This window comes from Megalops cyprinoides, chromosome 23 (genome assembly GCF_013368585.1).
Source record: "Megalops cyprinoides isolate fMegCyp1 chromosome 23, fMegCyp1.pri, whole genome shotgun sequence".
In the NCBI taxonomy this organism is placed as follows: Eukaryota; Metazoa; Chordata; class Actinopteri; order Elopiformes; family Megalopidae; genus Megalops; species Megalops cyprinoides.
This window is the reverse complement of record NC_050605.1, coordinates 5,957,485-5,983,227: the sequence shown is the minus strand read 5'-3', so window position 1 is coordinate 5,983,227 and position 25,743 is coordinate 5,957,485. Positions and strand designations below refer to the sequence as shown.

The 25,743-nt window shown below is 46.5% G+C and overlaps 1 protein-coding gene across 5 annotated transcripts in view; it reads right to left on the bottom strand.

Moving 5' to 3' along the window:
• The window catches only part of LOC118770441 (ankyrin repeat and sterile alpha motif domain-containing protein 1B-like), a 199,911-nt gene extending 174,792 nt beyond the window's left edge, over positions 1 to 25,119 (bottom strand). For all 5 annotated transcript variants that reach the window (XM_036518106.1, XM_036518103.1, XM_036518104.1 and 2 more), the window contains exon 1: positions 24,476 to 25,119. In XM_036518106.1, coding sequence (XP_036373999.1) covers positions 24,476 to 24,606 — 131 coding nt within the window. In that variant the 5' untranslated portion in view covers positions 24,607 to 25,119. The remainder of the gene's footprint in view (positions 1 to 24,475) is intronic.
• Between the last annotated feature and the right edge of the window lie 624 nt (positions 25,120 to 25,743).

The window sequence follows — 25,743 nt, the reverse complement described above, 5'->3', positions numbered from 1 at the left end:
TTATGACACCGTACAACCAGTTTCCAGTCTTCGTGACATCATTTCCCCTTTTCAATCTTCATGACATCACTTGAGCGTTTTCAGTCTCCATGACAGAAGCTCTGTTCGGTTTGTTCTCTGTTTTCTGTATTTTGTTTTCTGCAGAGTCCCGGTCACAGCGTGTTCCAGTGCTACCCTGGCTTTATCGGAATGGAAAATTTGACTGAGCATCTGAGCTCGCATCACATCGCATCCCCGAATCTGCTCTATATTAGGCTTCTGAATCAGCCCTAAGAAATCCCCTGCTCTCTCTCTCTCTCTCTCTCTGTCTCTCTCTTTCTCTCTCCCTCTCTCACAGTTGAGACACAAAAGCACACAGTCTCATTTCAGCACTCCCGGCAGTGATGGATGAGGACATACTGTTTAAATACTACCTTTATCCCCCGCCGAGGATCGAACATCACAAGTGAGAGACGCAGAAATAAATACTGCCGCAAATAGAGAGAGAACGCCAACTCACACGAAGCAAAAGGTAAACACAGAGCCGACGGACACGCGAGAGGCGGAACGAGCGAGAAACAGATGGAGGAAGCCAACGGTTGACTTGAGGCCCCCCCTCTCGTTTCGGCTCATCGTTAACGTTTCCTCGGCGCTGAGCGATTTATTTGCCCAGCTGACGTCCTGGTAATTTCAGCGCACATCTGGACGTGTTCTTTGCCCAGCCGGGCTTCGCTGGCGCTGTACCTCGCTCGGCGGTGCTACAGCAGGGTCCCTCCAGGGGTTACTGCCCTGTGCGCTGAGCTAAAGGTTAAACTGGAGAGCGCAGTTCCCGCTCACAGGGCCAGGGTTATCCCGTAATGTCATTATCGCCGTCATGACACAACAGAACAGCATGAGCTCCTCACAGAAGCGCAGCGGTGAGTCAAAGCAGTGCCGGGAGGTGGAGATCACCATCGCAAACATCCTCATGGCTATCCTCATGATTATCATCATTGTCATTATCTTTATTATTAGGAGTTAGTACACTGCCTGGCCAAAAAAAAAGTCGCACGCTCTAATATTTTGTTGGACCGCCTTTAGCTTTGATTATGGCGCGCATTCACCGTGGCATTGTTTCAACAACCTTATATGTCACAATATTTATTTCCGGAGTTGCATTAATTTTTGGCAAACATCTTGTATTGACGAGGGGAGAGTCAAACCGGTCCGTAAAGTCTTCTCCAGCACATCCCAAAGACTTTCAATGGGGTTAAGGTCAGGACTCTGTGGTGGCCAATTCATGTGTGAAAATGATTCCTCACGCTCCCTGAACCACTCTTTCACAATTTGAGCCCGATGAATCTTGGCATTTTCGTCCTGGAATATGCCCGTGCCATCAGTAAAGAAAAAATCCATTGATGAGATAACCTGGTCATTCAGTACATTCAGGTACTCAGCTGACTTCACTTTATTGCCACATAACATTGCTGAGCCTAGACCTGACCAACTGAAGCAACCCCAGATCATTTGCTTATTTAAATCCAAACAGCGAGTTTTTTTTTGGCCAGGCATTGTAGTAGCAGTGATGGTGGTGGTAGTAGTAGTATATCTATACCTACAGCTTACATGCTGGATCTGAGGACACAGGACCCAGAAAGATACCCCCACAGAGACATGTCTCCACACTTGGGGCTCAACCCCACTACATCGCAATCATCAGAATGCCTTGTGTTCTTCCGAATAGACACAGACCCGCTACCAGCCACACAGAGGCTCTGGCAGTGGTGGTGTGGAGAGACGAGGGAGGGCAGGAGGTTAACCTTAATGGCAAAGTTATTTGAAAAATGCTACCCACAGGGACAAAAATGCGGACGTGTCTGCGCCTATCCCTTCAGATCAAAGGGAGCCGACAAGGGTACCACGGGGATGTCCACCAGACACAGAGGAGGACTGTCTCAGACTCTCAGACAGAACCAGACCCAGTTTTAAACTCCAACTGCTGACGAACATATAAGAACGGACACACACTACAGGGACACACTATGACCTTCACTGGTCAAAAAAAACAAAGCGAGTTTCAGACTGCCAGAGCATTGTGCCAGCCCGATGGCATGGCTTAGCCAGTCTACATTGATCGCTGAGAGTGTTCCTCTATCTGACCTCTGCAGGGTTTAATCAATGCGAACTACTAAAGCATAAAACCTGGTTGTGACTGGACAAACACGGGTTGAGGGATTGATTCTGGTCTGCGTTTGACCTCAAATGACCTTTCATGCAGCACGGCGTTGAACTGAACTGATAGGCTGTGCAACAAACTGATTTTCTTTTTTGAGAAATTGAAACTGACTGACCAATTTTTAGAGTTCTTTCAAATAGAATGTTTTTTTTTTCCTTCTTCAAAAGACGCTTCTGGGGGAATGCTCACCTATTTGACCTCTCTGCAACTAGCGCCATACAAATAAGCTTGGAGGAGAAACGGTCTGTGTCAGACTAGCCGAAAGGGAAAGTCTCTCAGTCCAGCGGATTGCGGAACTCTGTCAGAGACCGACCAGAGCAAAGGGGTACACCATGAGACCACTCCAGAGGCCAAATCTGTCAGAACAGTGGAGAACTCTGTCAGACCAAGAGAGAGGTGTAATCTATCAGACTGGGCCATCCTTGTGACAAGGCATTACTACAGAAAGAGGGTGGATGAGAGGGCGGTGAGGAGAGTGCACTACCTTTGATGACATCTGTCACACTGTCCACCTCTACTTACATACACAGCTAATGTGATAACGTACAACCATTCTCTAAATATACGTTCATGCAAACTTGAATATGTTGTGGTCAAGGAAATTATGTTTCCTTGCTTTTAATTATAAAAATGGAACACTGGTTGGAAGGTGTGGAAGGTACGAAACATTACTGAAAATACCTCATTAAACATGCATATTCAAAATACACAGTTTACTCACAAAATATTAAATAAAATATTCATATTAATACCTAGAGGGAATTCTAGATTCAGCTCAACCATTTAAACCACAGCGCAGCTGCAATCACCACCACCTAAATAATTAAATGCTAATTTATTCTGAGGACATAATTATTTTCCTCATATTTCTAAATTAACTGGTAAAAGTATATGGAACATCACAATGCTGCTACTGTGCTACTGTTCAGCTGACAGTGACTGTAATTATCTCCTTTATGAAAGCATTCATTTACTAGGTATCGCATGGTGTACACACACACACACACACACACATACACACACACATACACAAATGCCCCACTGCATTCTGGGCAGGGAGTGGAAGGTGCTGAAAAACTGCATTGTGGGACCTGAATCCTCTCAGTCCTTCTATCCTCCGAGCTCCCTCTCACAAACACATCCATGTCTGTTTCTGTTACAGTTTTGGCAGTTCAAACGAGCCTGTAAAGGAGAAGAACTCTGCTTGGACTGTTTATGATACCAAACTCTCCAGTGCACAAACCACTGTTTGTAGAGCTTGTTAATGGGTAGGCTTGGAGGACTCCAGCATTTAATTTTGAAATAGACCTTTCTTTAAGTCCATGTGCCAACCGAATTTAAATTGATCTGCGGAAATTACCCCAGTTAGATTGAGAGGGAAAGCATTTAAATGTGACGGCACTATGACAGATTATTCAAAAGCTTGTCCACATCTAATAAGAGCCCAATTCAACGTTAAGACGGCGTGCTCTTTCAGGGACACAAACATGCAATTCATGTGCGCTAAAATCAAAGGCCCGATTCATAATCAAATCCAGCTATCCACTTAAGGAAGCATCAAGAATCAGCTGCACCAATGAGAGAATAAAAGGCAGGTAAGACTTGTAATTGTTTCCAAAAAACATAGTTTGAGCTTTGGAAAATATACACCTGGCTACTCTAAGTCTGGGGAAACAACTTAGGCACAACAAGATGGCTATAGATAAGCATGAAAAGCACAGACTCCAAAGTTAAATCTGTTGTTTGCCAGCCAGTCAATCCAAGAGGTTGTATATCCATTCCACTCCAGATTCATAAAGTGAAGTTGCCTTACGGCCTCAGTAAACATGCCAAAGAGTCTTCTCCGTTACAGATCAATACAGCGCGCTCTGTGGAAAATGGAATCTCTCGCCCAACAGCGGCCCCGCCTCTTTTCCCAGAAGGCCTGCGTGAGTGAGGCAGGGTGCCTGCTGGGACTATGAGTTTCCACACTATGCCACGGATCAGGTTGCTCCGGCCGAGAGTAATTCCCCCTCTGTTACTAAAACGTCTGAATGACGGCTTTCAGCAGATGAGCAAAGGGCTGTGGAAAAAGGTAATACATTTCAAAATATATCATAGGTATTATATTTGCAGACCATTTCTAAAGAATGAGACTTTGGAAATACATGTCATAAATATCTCTCACATGTTGGCAGATTTGTGATAAGTTTGTGATAGTACAGTATTATTGAGATTGTTCTGCCCCTGTGGGTGATGTCATTAGGGATGACATCACACATCACTGCCTTGCTTCCAGGTCCCAGTCTCTAACTGAGATTACTGGCAATGTGGGCGGCTCAGGATTCCAACCCCTGACATACCGTCAGTGCATTTGTGATAATGAAATATGTTTAAAAGTTGTTAGCTCTAGTCTGAACAATACAATTGACCCTGTTTCTTACATTTTAGAAAATATGTTTGAACAGCTGACACATCTGCACAAGCCTTCAGGGTGAGCAGCCAAAACGCATAAACACACACCAACACACACACACACACACACACACACACACATACACACACACACACACACACACACACACACACACACACACACACAGCCACATGCACAGACACATGGTCTCAGAAATCAGCACGTACACACACACACAGCCACACGGTCATGCACACACACTCAGAAATCTGTGCATACACTCATATTCTCTCTCTCTCTCTCTCTCTCTCTCTCTCTCTCTCTCTCTCTCTCTCTCTCTCTCTCTCTCTTTCTCTCTCGCATGAACCAGTCCAAGTCATGACTCACAGCGTTACCACTGCTCCCCCACAGCACAAGCCTTTATGAGGTGTTGTACAAACTCGGAGTCGCATATTATTGAACTGCGCTCTAAGGTGCCAGAGTGCTCAGATCTCCTCTAACAGGCACCCAATAAACGGCCGCACCGGGTCTGCCTGGAACAGGCTGACCACAGTGACTCAGCCATCGGTCAATAGTAAAGGTGTCACTAGCCGTGTGTCTCCTAATAACACACACACATATACACACACGCACATACACACACACACACAAACACACACGTGTGCACACATGCACAGACACAGACACATGCACAACACACACACACATATTAACACACACACGCACACAAACACACATTAACACACACACTGACAAACACATGCACACACACGCTCATACTCTATCTCTCTCATACACACACACATACACACACATGCACATACACACATATACATGCAAAGGAATACAGCTACATGGACACAGAAACCCACACACATGCACAAAACCACACACACGCAGAAATCCAAGCACGCGTGCACGCGCTCAGACTCGCAAGCCCACGCTGCACTGCTACGTAGCCCTGACATCCGAGAGCCCATGTGGCCCCAGGGAAGCCGCCCTCGCTGAGGGAGCAGGCCGTTCGTCTCACCCCCGTTTCAGCGCACCTGTGCTGAAACGCGGGGAACTTCCGCGGAAACCCCCGGAGCCCCCAGAGCTCTAGCCCCAGCATCGCGTGTCGCCGCGGATACGGCGGCCGTCCGCCGAGAGCACCGATCATAACCAGAAGAGAGAGAGAGAGCTCTGCAGCAGGCCACGGGGAGAGACAGTTGAGACAGAGACAGTTCCATCCGTATCCACACAGCTGGGTCACTATGGTTACGGAGCCACAGGGGAGGGGGCACGGGTAAACACACACTCGTACCAAAGACGTTCTATTACCAAGCGAGATCAAACGCTCTCAGTACCACTGAACTTTAACAGCCCCGGAAAAGGAGGCGCTTGTGATCACTCATTCTCAGTGAGGCTGGCGCTTGACTGGGTCCGATTCCCAGCACTGTTTACGAACCACTCAAATAAAACTTCACTTGTGAGAGTGCGATTGTTGTCACAATGGAAGTTGCTGTAAAGTGCTGAATGTTGTGCATTTCTGGAAGGAATCAAAAACCCAGAAAAAAAAAAATCAAGAGCCAATGGGGGAAGAAGTGGAGAACGATTCACTGACCCTGGCAAAAAGGTTGTTGAGTGACTCCGTGAAAAACGATGTAATGTCTACACTTAATGGCGTCCATCAGCTCATTGCATCAGTCTGGGTCCAGGGGCAGTTAGGTGACCAAAGAGTTGGCACACTTGGCTCAGGTGAGCTACGAGGGTGACCTTCCATGCGAATTCATACGTACAGAATCTAACTAGCATCAAAAACGACCTGCCTCAAAACACATTCCTGAATATTCATGCACATAGCAGCTTGTAGTAAAATATGATGTCTTTTATAATATAATACCCCATCACCCTGCATTGTTTTCCAAACAGTCTGGTTTGCATGGAAACAACGGTCATGCCGTCGTCATCCATCTTGATTTAATGAGCCGGCGATGCTACAGCGCTACCATGAGTTACAATTCAATGTGGGGTTTTGGATTCAGATTAATACCACGATGAAAACCATAATCTGTACAACTGGCCGCACACAATACAGCATAGTGACCACTTCATTTAATAAATATACAGCTATCAATTATAAGTTATTACAGTTATCAAAGTCCAGCTGGAAGTGGATTACGTGGTGAAGGAAGATATGTAAGTCTAGACCACTGTTCTCTCTACTGTACTTAAATCAAAAGAGCAAGTGGTGCTCAAAACTAGCATTGTTTGTGCTGTGTGTCCCTTTGTGAGACCTGTAGCTCGCCATCCTACCTAACTGCTGGGTATACTGGCCCACTAAGGTTGTGCATATACACTATTGGCACACATGCTGAAAAAGCTAGCAATACGCTAACAGTCAGTCAAAACCCTGCAGGACTGTCTGACCTACAGGGGTCAGTTAGCATGCAGGACTAATTTCAAAAACAGGGCACAGGCACGCTGGTCATATCACCTCTCAGGCAATCATGATCACAACTTATGACCCTTAACCCTTTTAGGCCCCCTTGTGTCTCATCCGACAGGCAAGAGGCACACTCACACTAGCTGGTCCTAATTTCTGGAGGGAGGCTCCAGCTGCATTGACTCTCAGAGCAAAGTTGAAACACTCTTGTTGCCTCTAATCACCTCACTGTGTCCGACATGTAGTCTGTAGTTGTCCAGCTTTGATGGCTGTCATTCCAAATGTTTAATAATCAGTCGGTATTCATCCAAGACTGTCGACCCTGACCACCTTTACCATCAGAGAATGCCGACTGACTGTTAGGTGTGTGTGCCCCCAGCTTTAGAGAGTAACTGGTTCCATCGACAGAGCTTTGGCTATCGAATATGTCAATCATAGAATATTGGTTATTAACACATATATTTGAAGAAACAAAATAAAAGTGACTTTAAAAACACAAACCATTTATTGAAAAATGCTAAACATTTTTCTCTTTGTTTCTTGAGTAATGCAATTTTAAATTCATATTCCCACTTATTATTGTGTTCATGTTTTGTCCTAATTCCCCACAGCACAACTAAACAATGAATATTCAAAAACCGATTGTTCTTTAAGGTTAAGCTGCTGATGAATAACCCATCAGGTTGTTTGGATCCCATTGGGTAACAGAGACACAATGCAGTGCCACTTGCTTTGTAAAATCACCTGTATTTTATGTGTATTTCTTTATAACTTTTTAGTTTTTGAATGTGTTGGACAGGTTGAATGCTCACTGTAGCCTCAGTGAGAGAGCACTCTTATTGACCAGCACCACTGACAAGCTTTGCAAAAAGAGAGCACGTGATTGGTCAGCTCCACTGCCAAGAGGTGTCTGTAGCCAGCAGCCCATAGCAGATTGGCAGTCTACTCCGCCACTGGGCAGAGGGACAGCATTCAAGTTTAGCTCCTGCCTTTGAGGCAGGAATATGGTTTACAGGTATGCAGATCTCTTCTTCATCTGTGCTACATCAATAATGGGAGGAGTCCTCTACCTACAGTACCAGTTTGGACACACCTACTCATACAAGGCTTCTTCTTTATTTTTACTGTTTTCCAGAGACATCAAAACTATGAAATAACACAAATGGAAGTGACCAAAAAGGTGTCAAATCAAAAGTATCTCATACTTTAGTTTCTTCAAAGTAATCAATAAATATTTAAAAATGTTTTTTTTTTGCAAGAATTCATTCATCAACTTCACTATTTATATTTGTCTAACAAACAAATTCAAAGCATTTAAGCATAAGTCTTTAGTCATCAGAGGAAAGTCATCAAAATGTCTTTGCATGCATGTTTCCCATTCTCTTAATAACTTTTGACTGGTACTGTACCTGTACTAATTCATCTACTCTCAACTCTATAATACACTATACCACACTATGCTATACCGTACTACACTAATAAAGACAAGGCCTCCATCCATCAGTAACTCAACACTGGGGAGATATCTTCACACATCTGTGTCAAGGCAACAGTAGAAAGAGACCTCCATCTGCCATGTATTCAGACTAGACACAGATGACGCGCATACATAAATAAACTCCACAAAGCCCACCATAAACACACTCCCTTTCCAGAGTATCTGTGTGCGAGAGAGAGAGCGAGAGAAAGAGAGTGAGAGAGAGACAGAGTGTGGGGAATTGTGGGAATGTTTCCATTCCCGCCTCATTCCATCTGGTGGAATCTAATAAATTAGATCAAGTGTCCAAAAGCGCTCAGTCAATATTATCATTCCGCGCAGCTCGTCCCCAGCGACGGGGGCTGGAACCCTGTCCTTTTCCCGCCGGCGGCCCTCGGCGGCTCCTCCGCATAGGTCATTTCGTTTTGCGGCACCACGGCAGGCGTCACGCACTTTAAAAAAAAAAAAGGTACGTGCGCCGCATAATTCAGCACCCGGTAATAAAGACAGATTGGTGATGCGTCGTCTCCATTGGAGGGGGGGATGTGTTTGCATGTCAAGCTGCTCCGTGCCAGAGAAGGACGGACCTGATCCACAGCAGCGAGCTGTCTACGTCTGGACGAAGCTTTCTCGATACCAACATTAATACAAGAGACGGATAATAGGTGTTTATAAATCAGCTTGCAGCTCAACGGGAGGTTTAAATGGGTTCGGCGTGATTACATTAGCACCGACAGAATTACTGGACCGGCCCTCCTCCTGAAAGATTAATGGTCAGCCATACGAAAAAGCTGGGCATCCATATTTTATAGGGCTGCATCGAATCTTTGTTCAGAATTTATAATTATACGTAGAGGCCAGTCAGTTTCTGCAGTGCCAGGTAGCTATTCCCTTTGTGTGCAGCCGTACAGGATGCCAAAGTTTAATGCATATCAAATGGCCTGCTGCTACCAATATAGTGAGTAATGCTACACTTTAGATTAGAACACAGAGAAGCAACTGAAGAGTTCACTGGCACTCCCTCTGTGCTCAAACACTATCACACCCCGAACAACACCACACCATACTCTCACACCTCTAAAAGGACCATACCATACTCTCACACCCCTAAAGGCACCAAACTGTACTCTCACTCTCCCAAAAGGATCAATCTATACTCTCACACCTCTGAAAGGAGCAAACTATACACTAGCACCCCTAAAATGGGTGCCAGTGTAGTATAGCAGATAGGAGCCGGGCTCATAGGCAAAAGGTTGCTGGTTCGATTCCCCGCTTGGGCACTGCTGCTGAACCCTTGGGCAAGGTACTTAACCCAGAATTGGCTCAGTAAATATATAGCTGTATAAATGGATAATATATAAAAATTGTAATCTGTGTAAGTTTGGATAAGAGCATCTACTAAATGAATGAAATGTAAAAGCACCAAACTATACTCTCACACTTGTAAGAAAACCAAATTATATACTCTTGAACTCCTAACAGCCCTCAAACCATACTCTCACTCTGCTAAAAGACCAAAGTATATTTTTCCACACCTCTGATAGCCCCAAACTATAGTCATACAAACCTAAAATCGTCACACAACACTCACTCCTCTAAAAGTTTCAAAGTAATCTCTCACAGCCCCGACAGCACCATACTACGCTGACACAGTGCTAACAACATCACCTTAGCACATTAGCACCAAACCACACTCTTCCGTGGGGGGGGTTGTAGGCGGTCACTGTGACGGTACAGAAGCCTCTTCACGTCTTCATTCAGCATTGATCACCGTGTCCACTTCACTGCACCCCGAGTGAATCCAATCTCATGAATGCAGAGCAGAGAATGAGGCAATCACCACATCTCTCACACCGGCCCCATTACCACTGCCAGGCTGTCAGACGTAAACCCGTCTGTCGATAGGGATGAAATAGTACTATTGATCACGGAGCAGGATTCATAATCTCTGAGTGATTCGGGCAGCTACTAAATAATAGCAGCCCCAGCAAATTTGATCAGCAGCGAGCAACCCAGATTCTGCTCCAGTGAGCACACACATGCACACTCGCACACACACACACACACATGCAAACACACACACACACACACACACACACACACACACACACACACACACACACACACACACACACACACAGACACAAACAATACATCTAATCCACAAGAGGAGTGATGCAACAAATTATAGAGGACTACATGACCCACAATGCAATAGGCAAGCAGGAGGAACCACATAACCTATGGCAGAGATATTACTGTGTGTTTGAAATCTTACAATACATCATTGGCTGTCTGCCTCTCTCTTTGAAAAAAATGACTTGTTTTATACCAGGATATTTGCCTATAACATGACAGACAAGAGGGAGAACTCAACAACCCACAAAACAATTAGTAAAAGACCTCAATGCTCCTACCAACTGCATCAAAAAGTCCGGCATCAAGGACTCAGTCCCTGGAACTCTAACATTCTTTGCCTTGCGTCAGAGGTCCAGCTCATACCCATCGAGAATGAGCCATTCATCATTCACTCTCCACTGTCCTTCTTTCTCAGAAACACACTGCACATGTCCACATTTATACGCACACGGAAAATAAAAACACAAAGGGTAATAAACTAAAAAACCTTCATATGTTTAATGAAACGAGTACACGATTCTTGGACGGTTAGCAAATGTTTTTTCAAGACCTCTGGCGAGTTCGTCTTGAGGGAGGAGAAAGGGACTGCTTTACTGGGGTTCTGCACCAGCCACTAAAGCTCCTCTTTAAAAATTTCCCATGGCTATTTGGGGCCAAGCTTTTCCAGACTGATGAGATTTAAGGAGGGCCGCCGCTGTCCTGCGTCTGGCTGCACAGTGAAGGAGAGCAGAGGAAACTGCCCGGGGCCTGGGCTGAGGCCTACCTCAGATTACCCCAGATTTAAGGCCTTCTTCAGGTTCCTCCTTAAATTGAATCAACAAAAACGGCAATCTTAAAGCTACATAGCTGGCTTCACAAATTCCCCGTAACTCCTCCGCTTATTTGCTCTATTCTTCCGGGGCTCTTTACAGCCCCTGTAGAGGACTTATTCTGAATCTCAAACTGTATTTATATCGATAACAAATTAAATAAGGCCTGGATTAGACCTAGTCTTTAAGCAGACATGTAAGGCTCTTCCTTAGTCCCGTGGGTTGGTACAGTAATTTGCCCTGATATTCATGGACACATTCATGAATCGCAGTAAGAAATATGCTTTTTTTCATTGGAGGACTTGTAACTGAACCTGGAGGCGGGTTTAAACTTTAAACTCCATGACCCATCAGAGAGAAAGAGAGAGAGACAGAGACAGAGATGGAGTGGGTCAGGAAGTCCCCCTCTCATCATTTCCTCCTCTGTCCACCTCCGGTCTTAAAGAGTAAATGAAACCAGCTGTCTTCAGCTCGGTCAGAACCCATTAAACGGGAGAGGGTGACTGACAGGCAGAGATACGCTGGCAGTGAGGAGACCGACAGGCTCGCCGACAGATTACTGGGGCCTTTCAAGTGTTATAGTGTCGCTCAGGTGAGAGACCGTTTTCATGGTCACACGTTATCCTTATGAAGCAATATTGTTTAAATCAACCTGAGTAGTTACCAACTAATGGACTTTTGCAATGGAGGCAATGGAGTTTGCAAAGGACTTTGTAAATTGAATGATTATTTGTAAATTGAATGATTCAGCACATTAACCTTAATAATACACAACATTGTTATATTTATATGTTCTGAGAACCATTTATGTTCTTTTTGTTGAACGCGCCATAACAACAATAGGCTAGATAACATTATAGACCAGCCGGTGATATCTTCAGCTCTGGACCTGGTATGTGTAAGCAAAGTAAGTGTGTGTGTGTTTGTGTGTGTGTGTGTGTGTGTGTGTGTGTGTGTGTTTATTGCATTAGAGTATATGGGGCTAGCCTGCCTTACAGCTTTTAATATCCAGCAGAAACACTCACACCGATTCTGAACTCATTTTTGCTGAGCAGCAGGTCATGAGCACTGACCGACCCAATTAATTTGAAACGTCAAAATGCTGTTTAAGAGGAAATAAGGTTTGTTGGTGCTTAAATGTCTTGTCGGCTGATTTGTCTTGCCGCTCAGTGAAAGCAGGTTTGAAATTGTTTTGTGGATTGTCTTTCTGTAGAGTAACAGAATACTGTTACTGCTGCACTACAGACCCCTAACTATGGCACTGTTTCAATTACAGAAAGGATCCCCTAATTACAGCACTTTTTCTGTGTTTCTGTTACAGAACAAGCCACCTAATTACAGTGGTTACTGTTACAGTATTGTTTCTGTTACAGAAGAGACCCTTTATTTACAGAACTGCTGCAGTTATACAGAACAGTCCCCCTACTTACAACATAGTTACTGTAAAAGAACGGATACCCTAATTACAGCTCTATTACCATAACAGAACAGACCTCCTAATTACAGCTCTGTTGTTGTCACAGAACAGACCTCCTAATTACAGCTCTGTTGCTGTTACAGAACAGACCCCTAATTAGAGTTCAGTTACTGTTACAGAACAGACACCTTAACTACAGCAATGTTACTGTTACGGTACAGTCTTTCTAACCACATCACTTGTATCGTTACAGATCAGACCACAACGCCATAGCACGGTTTCTATTCCAGTACAGACCTCCTAACTACAGCATATTTATGATTCATGACTTTTCTCGGATCAAATCCACGGGCCAAACACATTACAGTGTATTACATGAGCACAATGAGATTCTTCTGGAAAACTACCCACAGTAGCACAACTGGCCTGGGTCACACTGTAGACCACAGTCACGGCTACTGTCTGTCAGGGTTTTCTGTGTCTGAATAGCTATTGACAAAACGTCCCTGTCAGTTAATGCCACTCTTAGTGACACTGACAGATTTCAATAACTCATTGTCCCCAATTAATTCTCCTGACATCACGGGGAGCCGGGGATGCGGCAGAGGGGCAAATGTGAAATCCTGGCCCGGGTCCAGGACCGAAATCCATAGTGCTCTGTTACTGCGGAAGAGTTCTGCTAATGCCCCACCCCCCAGCCCCGCACATATAAACACTCTCTCTCTGTGTGCGAGTGACACAGGTACTCCATGTGTGAGTGACTATGCCTATGTGTGAGAGTGTTTGTGTGTGTATGTGTGTGTGTGATTCATTCTCCTTTGTTGTTAATTTGGTCATGTATTGCCTGTGTTGCGACAAATGCTTTGGCAATAAAGATGTAATCTTTGTCTGGCTAATAAATGAAGTTCAACTGAGCTGAGCTAAATTGAGTGTGGGTATCAGACAGTGTGAGAGAATGTATTTGGGCGTCTATGTGCGAGAGAGCGCGTGAGAGCGTGCGTGACAGTGTGTGACAGTTTGTGTGAGAGACAATGCGTGAGAGAGGGGAGAGAGTGCGAGAGTGTTCGCGTGAGAGGGAGAGTGTGAGGGAGTGTCAATCCGTGCGAGAGGGTGAGCGCGTGTATGTAATTATTCGAAAATGTCACCTCTTCGCAGGCACTTGACTTTCGGCACGAGAAGCGAGTATGAGACGAACAGGGTGATGCTCTCACTCAGGGAGGAAGGGAGGGGTGTGTGTGTGCGTGTGTGTGTGTGGTGGGGGGATCTCACCAATGCTCTCTCTCTCCCTCTCTCTCTGTCTCTCTCTCTCTTTCTCTTCCTCTCTTTCTCTCTCTCTCTCTCTCTCTCTGGCTCTCTCTCTCTCTCTCTCTCTCTCTCTCTCTCTCCCGCGGCGGGGACTTCACTTAGCGCACTCTCTGATTAGAAACAAGCGTATAATTACACATCTCGCTGATTGCCGGTTGCGGTTGCAGGATACAAAGAGATTTATGTGCACTGAGAGAGAGGTGACTTTTCGACGGGCCTCAAGCAATGCTCGCGGGGGGGTTAGCATGCCGCCTCATCACACTATTGTGGGCGGGGCCACGTCCTGTCCCAGTGCCCACCATTCCCTAGTGGACACAGCAGGACTCCCAAACAAGCGAAGATCTGGACATGGGGTAGAATCTCATGGTCTGCATGTGCACGCAACTGTGTTGGTGTGTGGCTGCAGTGTGGCATAGCAGTTACAAACAGGGCTTGTAAACCAGAGGCTGACGACAGAGCACTGCTCTTGTACCCTTGGGAAAGGTACTTAACTTGAATATCCTCCGTAAATATCCAGCTGCATAAATGCATAACAAGTAAAATTTGTAAGCTATGCGAGTCCCTCCGGATAAGAGTGTCTGCTGAAGCAACTCTACTGTGTAATGTACATATCGGTGTTTGCATCTGCACAGAGAGAACGGGCTCGCTGGAAAGGCATGCAGTGCGGATGACGTTAGGTGCGTGCAACAGGGACTCTCTGATACGGGCCTGACCCAGTTTTCCGCGGCGCCGCACCTCTTGCGTAAACCTGTTCGGAGTGCAGCTCCTCCTGCTCACCTGAGCGGAGGGTCTCCCCCGGGACCCGGAGCGTGAGAGAGGGCCTCCAGGAAAAGGGCCTTTGAAACGGAGCTTAAAAGACGAATAAACGCACAGCTGACAACTGCGTAACACCTAACGTCAGCCCCCCTCCCCCCGTGATCCGGCTGACTCGCGGTGAGGTATCCAGTCCGAACTGGGAGCAGAGGGTGATTGGAGACTATTTTCCCACAATGCAAAAGAGAGGAACGTCCCCTCCTGGCCACCGTCCGTGTTGAAACGCCGCTTGTTTGAATAAGATTCTAGCCTTGGTTAAGTGCTCTGAGGTGTCGCCCGACACTTTGAGGCATCCGTGAATTCCAGCACTTCAACCCACGTGCATCTCCATTCCAGAAAGCTGAAAGGACGTTGAGTGGCCCCCTTTGCTCTTCCCTGTCAGCTCCGAGGGGCTCTAGCCGCACCCCCTTTTGGCATGCTGCCATGACAGGAGTTACCTCCCTACGGGTTTTTGGGACGAAGCTGCTTACTCAGCTCCCCATGCTCTATTTTTTTCCACAAGCCCCTCTTTTGTGCCCCCCACCAACCCCACACCGTACCGTCGTGTCACCGTGTCCATTGCCGCCGGGTCCGACAGCGGCCTTCATCCTTTTCCTCCGCTCCCACATCAATCACCCACTGAGCGGCTTTCACGCGGGGCCACAGAACGCCCCCACCTCCCCCGCTCACCCCCCCTCCAAACTCCGAGCATCAGTTCATCCAGCAGCTCTGGCCTGACTGACACGACGCTCCGCACAGCGTGTAAACACGTCAATGTGATGAACAGCGCGGACTCTCTGCGCTCCGCGTGGTATAAACACTTCATATCGCCCAGCGTTTCATGCCGACTGACACTGTGCTCCACGCAGTGTAAACACATCAATGCGCGAAACAGTTCAGACTCACCCCAGTGCTGTGCCCTGCAACAGGATTAACACATCAAAGGCAGTGAGAAGTTCACAGCACTAGTGGCTGGTAAACTGCAGGGAGGGAGACAGGGAAATAACTTTAATTTTATAATTATCCCAAGTCCTGAGTTTTTGACTGCTTTGCATAATTAAGTATGCCCATTTACATCATGGCACACCACCACGCAGTCTATTCTATGCTCACAGGCCATCCCTGATTCACACCAGATGAAACACAGCACCCCTAAGCACAATAAATCACCATACAGTTCACAATGACTCTAACACTATACCCTTAAAGTCATCAGATCACTGAAGAGTTTAGACTGACTCAAACATTCCCCTCCTAAACACACCAGCTGAGACACTCCACCGCTAAACACACCAAGTCACCAAAAACTTCACGTTGACTGTAAAACTCCAAACCTAAACTCATCAAATTACCATACAGTTCACACTGACTCTAACACTACACCCCTAAACTCATCAAATCACTGAAGCTTTCACACCGACTTTAACACTCCAGTTCTTGCGAGGTAAACACATCCAATCACTGCAGGGCCCTCACCGAACAATTGCTCCGCTCTACCCAATCGGAACGCATCATTTCGCTGGCAATGGAAGGGTGGCCTTGGTGTCACAAAGAGACGCGGCCTGCGTGATAGGCCATATTCTCGAGCCTCACAGCACTCGGAAAACTATGAATATTTTATTTCAGTCAATGCATCTCATTTTTCTCCGGCGGTTCCAATTCTGATAGGCAAAGGAAGCAGGGACTGAGGCCATGCGTGGCTTGAGGGACACCGGTCACCCCCTGAGTGCAGCAAGTCGGTGTCCAGGAAACAGCGGTCCAATTAAGACAATTACCAGGAAGACAAGTGAGACAGAAGTTAATTGCTTCTGATGAAGAATAGTTTAGCGCGGGCGATTTTGCTTGCAGAGGGAAGCTGGCTGTGCTTCCAAGCAGGGTGCGTGTGTGTGTGCGTCCTTGTGTGTGTATATGTGTGACACTGCATGCGTGTGTGTGCGTGCGCTTGTGTGTGTGTGTATCCGCGTGTGTTCGTTCCGTCTCAGCGTCTGCTCCGCAAAAAGCCTCACCACCAGCTCTTATCAATCTCCATTAGAGGCCATCAGTCAGGGTAATTCACTTCCTGTTCTCCCCGCTCCACTCTCAGCCTCGGCCAGAAAACAAGAAATGTACAAATGAGAAATCAATTACTGAACCAATTAAGAAGGCATCATAACCCTGCCGCCACGGCGCGGCTTCTGCATCAACCCTCTCAGAGAGTCGTACATCATAGTTTCGTCATGGCAGTCCAGGAAAACACTCCTCATAAACACATACTTATGTCAGTGTGGGGGGGGGTCTGAAGTCAGCTGTATCCCCATTCGTCAGGTTACAGGGATGGCTGCATTCTCATTTGCTGGGACATGGTGTCTGCTGCCTTCCCATTCACTGAATCACAGCGTCTCCTGGCTTCCCATCCCATTCACTGGGCAACAGTGATGGGCAACAGTGCTGGCTACCTTCCCATTCACTGGGCAACAGTGTTGACTACCTTCCCATTCACTGGCCAAAAGTGTTGGCTACCTTCCCATTCACTGGGCAAAAGTGTTGGCTACCTTCCCATTCACTGGGCAAAAGTGTTGGGCAACAGTGCTGGCTGCTCTCCCATTTGCTGGGCCTCGGTCCAGTAGTGAGAAGCCCTGATCACTCCCCGCTCCCCATGAGAATGCAGAGAGCACTGGGAGAGCTGAAGCAAGCAAGCACCAGCACTATATCAATCTTTAATACATCCTTTTGATGTCCACACATTTGCCTCCAAGGTGTGTCTATACATATTCATATGTTTGACTAATTGATCACTCGTGGTCGACCATGATGCGCTCAATTGACCTTGACAGTTGTATAACTACTACATCACTTCATTAGCCAGAGAGATGATAAGGCAACGGCTGAAGAGACGACTGTACCTCTTGAAAATACAGGGCGAAAATCAAGAAACACAGAATGGAGCCAACATGCTAACATGGAACCTGTGTGAGGCTGCCATGTTGGAGGCCGCACTAAGTCTGCACTGTTGCTCACCATCAGAGGTATTCACAGCCTGCAGCTTCTAATCTGCCAAAGTATTACAGCCAGTCACAGTAAACGACAGGCCTTTTTCATAAGAGAATAACAGCGTGGGGTTCCCCTATCGCTCCCACCTGCTCTCCCCCCAGAGGAAAGCTGTATCCAAGTCCCCAGCCGTGAGATCACATCCACGGCCTAATCAAGCCTAATCGGGCCTGTGCGTCTTTCCCTCCCATCTGCACTGAGGGAGAGAGTGTGCGTCTATGCAGGGAGATGATACTATCAGGGCCAGCGGGGAGTTCGTGACATTAAACTCTCTCCGTTGGCATCAGCGCCCATTCCTGCAGCTACTGCAAGATGGGCGAAGGCCGCACTTCATCTTCCTTACGAAGCCTCTGTCTTAAGCCACGTTGGCCCCGCTCCCTACAACTCACTCAGAGTAGCCGAAACTCCCTCAAGCTACTTAAAAACTACCCGACCCTCGCTAAGCTCAGTCAAAATCCTGCATCCCGAAAAATGCCACAAATCATGTTTACATTGGCGAAACATGCAATTCCGATACTGGAAGGAGTGCAACTAATGCACGGACACTGCAGTCTCAGTGGATACATACAAAACGAGAAATGTTAAAACCATATCTAGCACATTTTGCTGGCACAGTTTCACACAGTTATGTCTACAACCGCAAATTGAAATCAGTGTTATCGGGGTGTGATTACTGTGCCTTCAGATATCCTCCAAAAGCAGAATTCAAGTGGAGGAGATTTAAGAAAACTGAAAGCCAAATGGCAGAAAAAGACTGTCCCCCTCATTAGCACCCTGCCTTCCCCCAAACTCTTCGGCTTCCTGCTGGAATTCCGTCAGGTGTTTCCAGAATAAAGGCCCTCTCTGGGATCAGACAATCTCCAGTCAGACTGGCGGTCCAGAAGGAGAGGGAGAGAGGCAGGGTGACGCTGAATAATGGGGCATCTGCCGGAAAGAGATGGTGACATGGAACACCACTGGACGTCTCCACGTGGAGAAAGGGACACGGAGAGGCACTGAACTGTGGGTCTGCTGGTCTGCTCCACTCAGAAACATACCTATACACACATCTACACACACACATATACACATACTCACATGTACACATACGCATACACAGACACATACACACACTCTTTCTCTCTCAAACACACACACACACACACACACACACACACACACACATACAAACACATACACACACCTACATACACAGAGACACACACGTACACACATTTACACACACACATAAACATTCATATATGCATACCCATATGCATTAACATACACATACGCATGCACACACACACACAGACACACACATCTGCAAGCAAGCATGTGCATACATTTCCAAGTTATTATAGTGAAAATAAAATGCAGTGTTTTCTCAAAGCAATAAACACACTCCATTAAAGTCCCCCTGTAACCAAAAGAAAAAAAAGAAGTGTGTTTCATTTGGTGAGTGAAAAGAAAGAGGCTTTTTGAAATGCGCTCTACATCTCCGCATACTCTTTATCTCTACAGATGGAGCCTTATTTATTTACAGATCATAAGAGCACCAAAAGCCTAACACACAAGTCCGAGGAGCACAAATGCAAGTTCAGTAAAAGCAAACCCATTATAATTTTATTATATGCAGTATATAAGCAGTATATCACTGCTGCCCTATTTAAAACCCCACTTGGACTGTGACCAGCCTACACACAAACAGAATTAACATAGATCCAAATGACAGCAGGTATCTGTCACTGAGCATCAGCTTCTGTCAGTAATATACGTATTAGTGAGTGTCTGTTTCTGGCTGATGTGTGTGGAAGCTTTACTGGTCACATGATTTTAAACTGATCAACAAATGGATGCAAGCTAAGCTGGGGGTAAGGGGCAACTCTCTCTATTTCTCTCTCTTTCAATCTCCATCTCACCCTGTCAATCTCTACAGCTGAGTCTGTTCTGATCCTCCCCCCAACACCACATTTCCCATCCACACTCCTCAACGCACTTGAATCAGTGAGACACACAGACACACACACAAACACACACATACACACACACACACACACTCATAGACAGGCAACCTCCCACAAGGCGCATGTCCTCTCTGTCAATGTAGACCAAGTTACCATTGAGCTAATGCTGAAATAAGTGTGATAACACTTGAGTTAATATTGCAATAGCATTAAGTTAACACTGACTGACTGCTGAGGTAAGACAGAGACAACACTGGGACAGTACGGTGATAAGGTGAGGGCGAGTTCTGTTAGCGGTCGGGCCCTGACAGGGATGGCCAGAACACATAATGAGAAAGGCATGTCCTATGGATCTGTTCGTGTGGGGAACTGAACGCCTCCTATGCATTATCCCCGCACTGCGAGGAGCTTGGCCCGGGCTCCGGCTCTGAGACTTGGCAGGGAGCGCTGAAAAGTTTGGACGCGCCCCTAATGGGCTGTAAGAGGAGTCCAACGTTCGACTGCCGGTCCCGCCGGACAGGGGGTGGGGGGCGGGTGGCCGGGGGGGGGAAGTGTAAGAGTGCTTAATCACATCCCCGATGACCTGACAGCAGCAGTGGCCTGGACAGGACACTCATTGATTACTGCTGGGTGGGGGGAGGAGGGGAGGGGTTGAGGAGGGTGATCAAATCAGTACCAGTGCCGGTGACTGGACTCATGGAACAGAGACAGAGCATTCCTGTTCCCGTAACCCTTTTGACCATATTAATAGTTGCAGAGCAGAGCAACCTTTAGTAAGATCTGACACGTGCTGATCCAACACAGCAAAGAAACACACACACACACACACACATACCAAAAGAAATGACTCACATCACCTCTGACCTGTTTGCATCAATACAAGTTTTTGAGTTACTGAGCTTCAAATTTAAACAAGAAAAAACCCAGCTTCAAACACATACAGTGCACATTTTTCTGAAATTTACACTCTACATGTTCTTACAAGAGGCAGCCCAAAAACACTTAGATTATGACTCTGTTTACAAAACCAAAGGAAGTAATTAAAACTCAGTTCTGTTGTTGGTTGATAAAAAAGAAAATATGCCTGTGTGAAAATGTGATAGCAGGCCTTGTCTGGAATGTAAGGAGGAGTTTAAGCATTGCCCTTCCAATTACTGTATTAACACATTCCACACAAAACAGACCATTCAGCATGTGGGTTGAATATCACACCACAGCAGGAAAAAGTTTAAAAGTTTGAGAAAGGGCTCAAATGGACAAAAGGACAGTGGGACCATAGGTACGAGACAGCAGGTTAAAGACAAAGTGGCTACAGGGAAAAGGGAAGAAAACTACAAGTACAAGACACTGCAACTGTTTGCTTTGATACAAGTCAAAGTGCATTCAGCTCACCTGAGGAGAATTCAGGTATTACTCACACTGTCAAACAACCACTTGTAGACTCTGCAGATTCCTGTACACACACACAAGCACTGACACACACACACACACACACACACACAGAGGTCTGCAAGGGGAGGCCACAGTCTTTATTTCACTTTCATGCGGAGGGCGCAGACTGAGTTACTGGAGGGTCCAACATAAGCACTGGAGCACATTTGAAAATAAACAGTACAAAGTCTGTCTATGTCGCGTTGCGCCAACTTAAACAGAAACTGACACACTGTATGTGTCTTTACGGAGCCAGGCCTCACTGTTCTGTATCACCCCTTGTTTGTTTGGGGAAGACGACGGCATCTGCATTCCCTCCATTCAGGATCAAAGACCGCTGGGCTCTGACGTCACAGCCCTGTACGTGGTCTCAGGACCAAAACCAGCGCAGGCGCTACCTCGTTTCATTGACCCCATACTGTTCCACACTGAAGCTGCGACCATCTCATCTCACTGTCAGTATTAATCCTGAAGCTGAAATGAGGTTGTTTAGATGCTCGTATTATTGCTGAAGCTGAATCCACCCCATGTGACTGGCCATATTAATCCCGAAGCTGAAATCCGGTTGTGTCCCTGAAGCTGAGTCAGTCCTGTTGTTTCACTGCTCATTTTATTACTGAAGCTGAGTCAATCACATTGCACAGCTCTTATTATTGCTGAAGCTGACTCTCCTCTTATAGTAAAGCTGAAAGTTATTGTATTTTACTGTCCATGAATCTGAAATCGTCATTCATTGCTCACAAGCTGAAACGATCTCAACATTAAGTTTTTCCTCTGAAGTTGAAACCATCTAGTTTCGTCTCTCCAACCCTGAAATCCTAGCTTATATCAGTCCAACCAGAAGTAACTTGGTATTATCCATCTTGCTTACCAGATGGCCTCATCCAGGGTGTTACAAAGCATTTGAATAACAGAATATTCCACAGGAACCGTTTCTGCCTCAGCGCATTCTGCAAGACTGCAACAGCACTGGCCCACCTGGGAAACAAACCCACAGGCAGAGTACAAACAAATTTCCCAGCTCAGCCCTCTTGTTTTCTGAAATAAAATTCATTATTTGTTAACGAAATGCCTTTGCTCTGTGAAGTGCTATTTGAATTAAAGTACAACATTGCTGAGATTTTTACAAAGCAGAAAATGATTCAGTATGTATTTTTTCAGTTGTGTTTTCGTTCCTATTTCAGCGGTGTGAACAAATATGGAGGGGGACTGTGTTTGTATTGTGTGGGTGTGAGTGGAGTAGCAGAATAACTGGTTTGTGCATGGCATGGGGAGTTGGAACTGCCTCAGTGAGGGGTAGGGTACTGACTGAGGAGTTATGTGTTCCACCATCCATCCTGTTCTGTCTGTGCTTGTGTGCCAGGCTTGGTGTGTTCTGCAGAATGTGTACCTCACATAAAGAGGTGTGCAGTCTGAAAACGTGCGACATGAGTGTCACAGCTTTGGTATTTACTAGTTCCTGGCAGCCCCAAGCAGGAAATAAGAGAACCACAATAGTTAAATTCTCTGCTATTTGCCTAAGCTTTAACGTTTTTCTCATTACTCACCAACGTGCCAGAGCAGGCTCTGGTCAGAGTTCATTTGTGGATGTGCCTTCAAGTATAGGGACAAAGCGCTATCAGCGTCTCAGGTGAGGTTAAACGTGCAATATCTGCATTCTATCCCCGCTTGGGAACACCGATCCAAGCAACACAGATAAAAATAGCAGGGACGAAAGAGGTTTCGAAATTCGAAACAGCGTCGCGTACAGCGACTCAGAGTGCACCAAAAAAAAAGAACACAGGGCGATCACACTCAATTATGAGAAGACAGGAGTGACCCCACAGGCAATTGCTCGGCGACAACAAGCCCGCCCGTCAGCACACCTACAGAAGGTGTGCTACCACTGCACGAATCGAGCGAGCCTCTTATTATCAAATCATCCGCACCAATCAGCCATTTCGGAGCTGGTTCCGACGCTATAATGTGACACGTTGTGCCCTCGTGTGCGCGTGTGCGTGTGCCTGCACTGTATGCACGGAATGAAAGAGCCTTCCCATACTGGCCCCCCGAACACTCAGGCAGGCATGCCTTTCTCCGCCCGCCCCTCCCCCGTCTCTGCTAGCGCGAACATCTTCGCCCCGCTGCAGACTTCAGCTGTCAGAATAGATACGCCGAGTGTGAGCGAGCGGCAAGTCCTCTCGGCATTCTGCTCATACATGCTGCAAGACTTAAAGCAATATACCTGGGGCATTAGAGGTGATCATATTCCTCACCCTTTCCCCTGATTCGACAAATAACCCTGGAGCTCGTGCTATATTTTGGAGAAGTGGGGGGTATCCGACAGTTAACCTGATCACTCCTCTATGGCTAAAGTTTGGAGAGAGAGAGAGAGGGAGAGGAGATTTTCTGTTTGGAAACATCTCAACCACTCCGTACTGTTATCGTATTATCGTTCACATATCATGTGCTGTATTTAGAAACTCTCATTTGAAAGCTGCTCTGATACTCTTTTCGTGTTATAGCTTACCAGTTTTATTTATTTTTTTCAGGAAATATATAGACTTTCGCAAAATAGCATGAGTGTGTTTTATTTGTATCCTGTAAAAATTACTGTCATGTTAAAAACACCTAGCACCTTCAACAACGCCCCCAATATATATATGTGTGTGTGTGTATATATATATATATATATATATATATACACACCTACAGCCATTGCTGCACATCCATAATGAAGCCATTTAAAGTTCAAGCCAAGAGTGAGACCAGAATGGCGAAACGATAAGACAACGGCCAACAAATCACAAGTTGCACGAGAGCAGTCACAGAAGTGCTGGCTAATTAAATACCAGGTTATGGAACAGCCCACCACAACAAGCCCCCTCTTCTGGGCGCGATAGGTCACTCACCCCGGTGGATTAGGTACCTATTACATTTAACAGCTCACCGTGCATTTCTGCATTCCGGTAAATCGATCTGTTGGTTGCTCAAAAGCGGCACTGGTTCACGAGACACACTTCATCACCACTGCATCGTTTACCAGTAAAACGGTGACAATAAAGCCCCAGGTTTTTTTCTCGAGCCTCGCGCCCTTGTGTAGTAATCGTGAGAGCTGTGTAATAGTGTGTTTACATACCTTAGCAAACTCGGTAAGGGTATGGAACCGGACGAGGAGCCCAGTAATCCTTTTTTACCGCTTAATAATTTTTCCACTAGGACTACGTTCCCGGTCCGGGCCGCTTCCAGTAGCTCCTGTTCCTTCCCCATCCTACCGAAGTGAAATAACAGATAGATCCAACCCCGTTGGGTAGAGGCAGAAGAACAAGGTATCCTCTCACTGTCTCATTGTACCGAAAAGCATTTCGTTTTCACTGCATGTTACTGCAAAGCGACGCTCCCCGCACGCACGCAGAGCACCGGCGGAGGATCTGTGCAAAGCAGGCTGGATGTGGACGGTTCGGTCGCAGCCAATCTCCGCTCGTCCACGGCGGAGCGGAGTAATGGAACTGTGCACCGTAAATAGCGGATTTAGCACGGTGGCTGTGCAGTTCGACTTGGAGGAGCGCGAGCCGACCGTCGGGCCGGTTGCCTGGAAACACTGTTCTATGGGACTGTCACCCACACCTTCTCTTTCTCCCTCTCTCTCTCACACACACACACACACACGCACACATACACACGCAGATGTACACGCTCGCTTCCACTCTACTCTGCCTGTGCGTCGTAGCTGCTGCCAGCGCGGTTCCCTGTCTCAGCTCCCTCTGCCTCACTTTCTCTCCCTCTCCGCCACACAGCGCCAAGCGCAGCAGCTTCCGCCGCACGGCTGTGCAAAGCGCTATTCAGCATGGGCGTGGATACGAGCAGCACTGTAGCTCCGGCGAGGGGCTGAATCTATTGTTGGTGCTCGGTATGGAGAAATTCTACTGTATATCAAGCAAAAATCGAGGCGTGAATTTTCGCTCGTCGTCGTGTGTGTGTCTTGAGCACAAATTTATAGGAAACAATGTATTTTCATTGAGAGTGCATTATCCAGCACTTCGACATCTGGCAGTGTTGTCTCAGAGGAAACATTGCCAGATGTGCTGGAGTCAGTGTTTGGTGAATCCACACAATTCTCATTTAATGTGTGCCGCGATGCAATGTAAATATTGCTCTCGTGCAGGGATAAAAACGTCAGACCGACCGAGGCAGATGTTCACGGTGATTCAGCCGTACTGTGTTCATTTACGGGCCGTGGGGTTGTAAAGAGATCTCTCTCTCTCTCTCTCTCTCTCTCCATTGCACTCTGCTGGGGCTCAGGCTTTTGTGTGTGTGTGTGTGTGTTGATTCATTGGGACTGACACTTGTAGGTGGAGTTAATGTTGGTTTATTGGGGGTTGACAATTCGAGATACAGTGTCTGTGT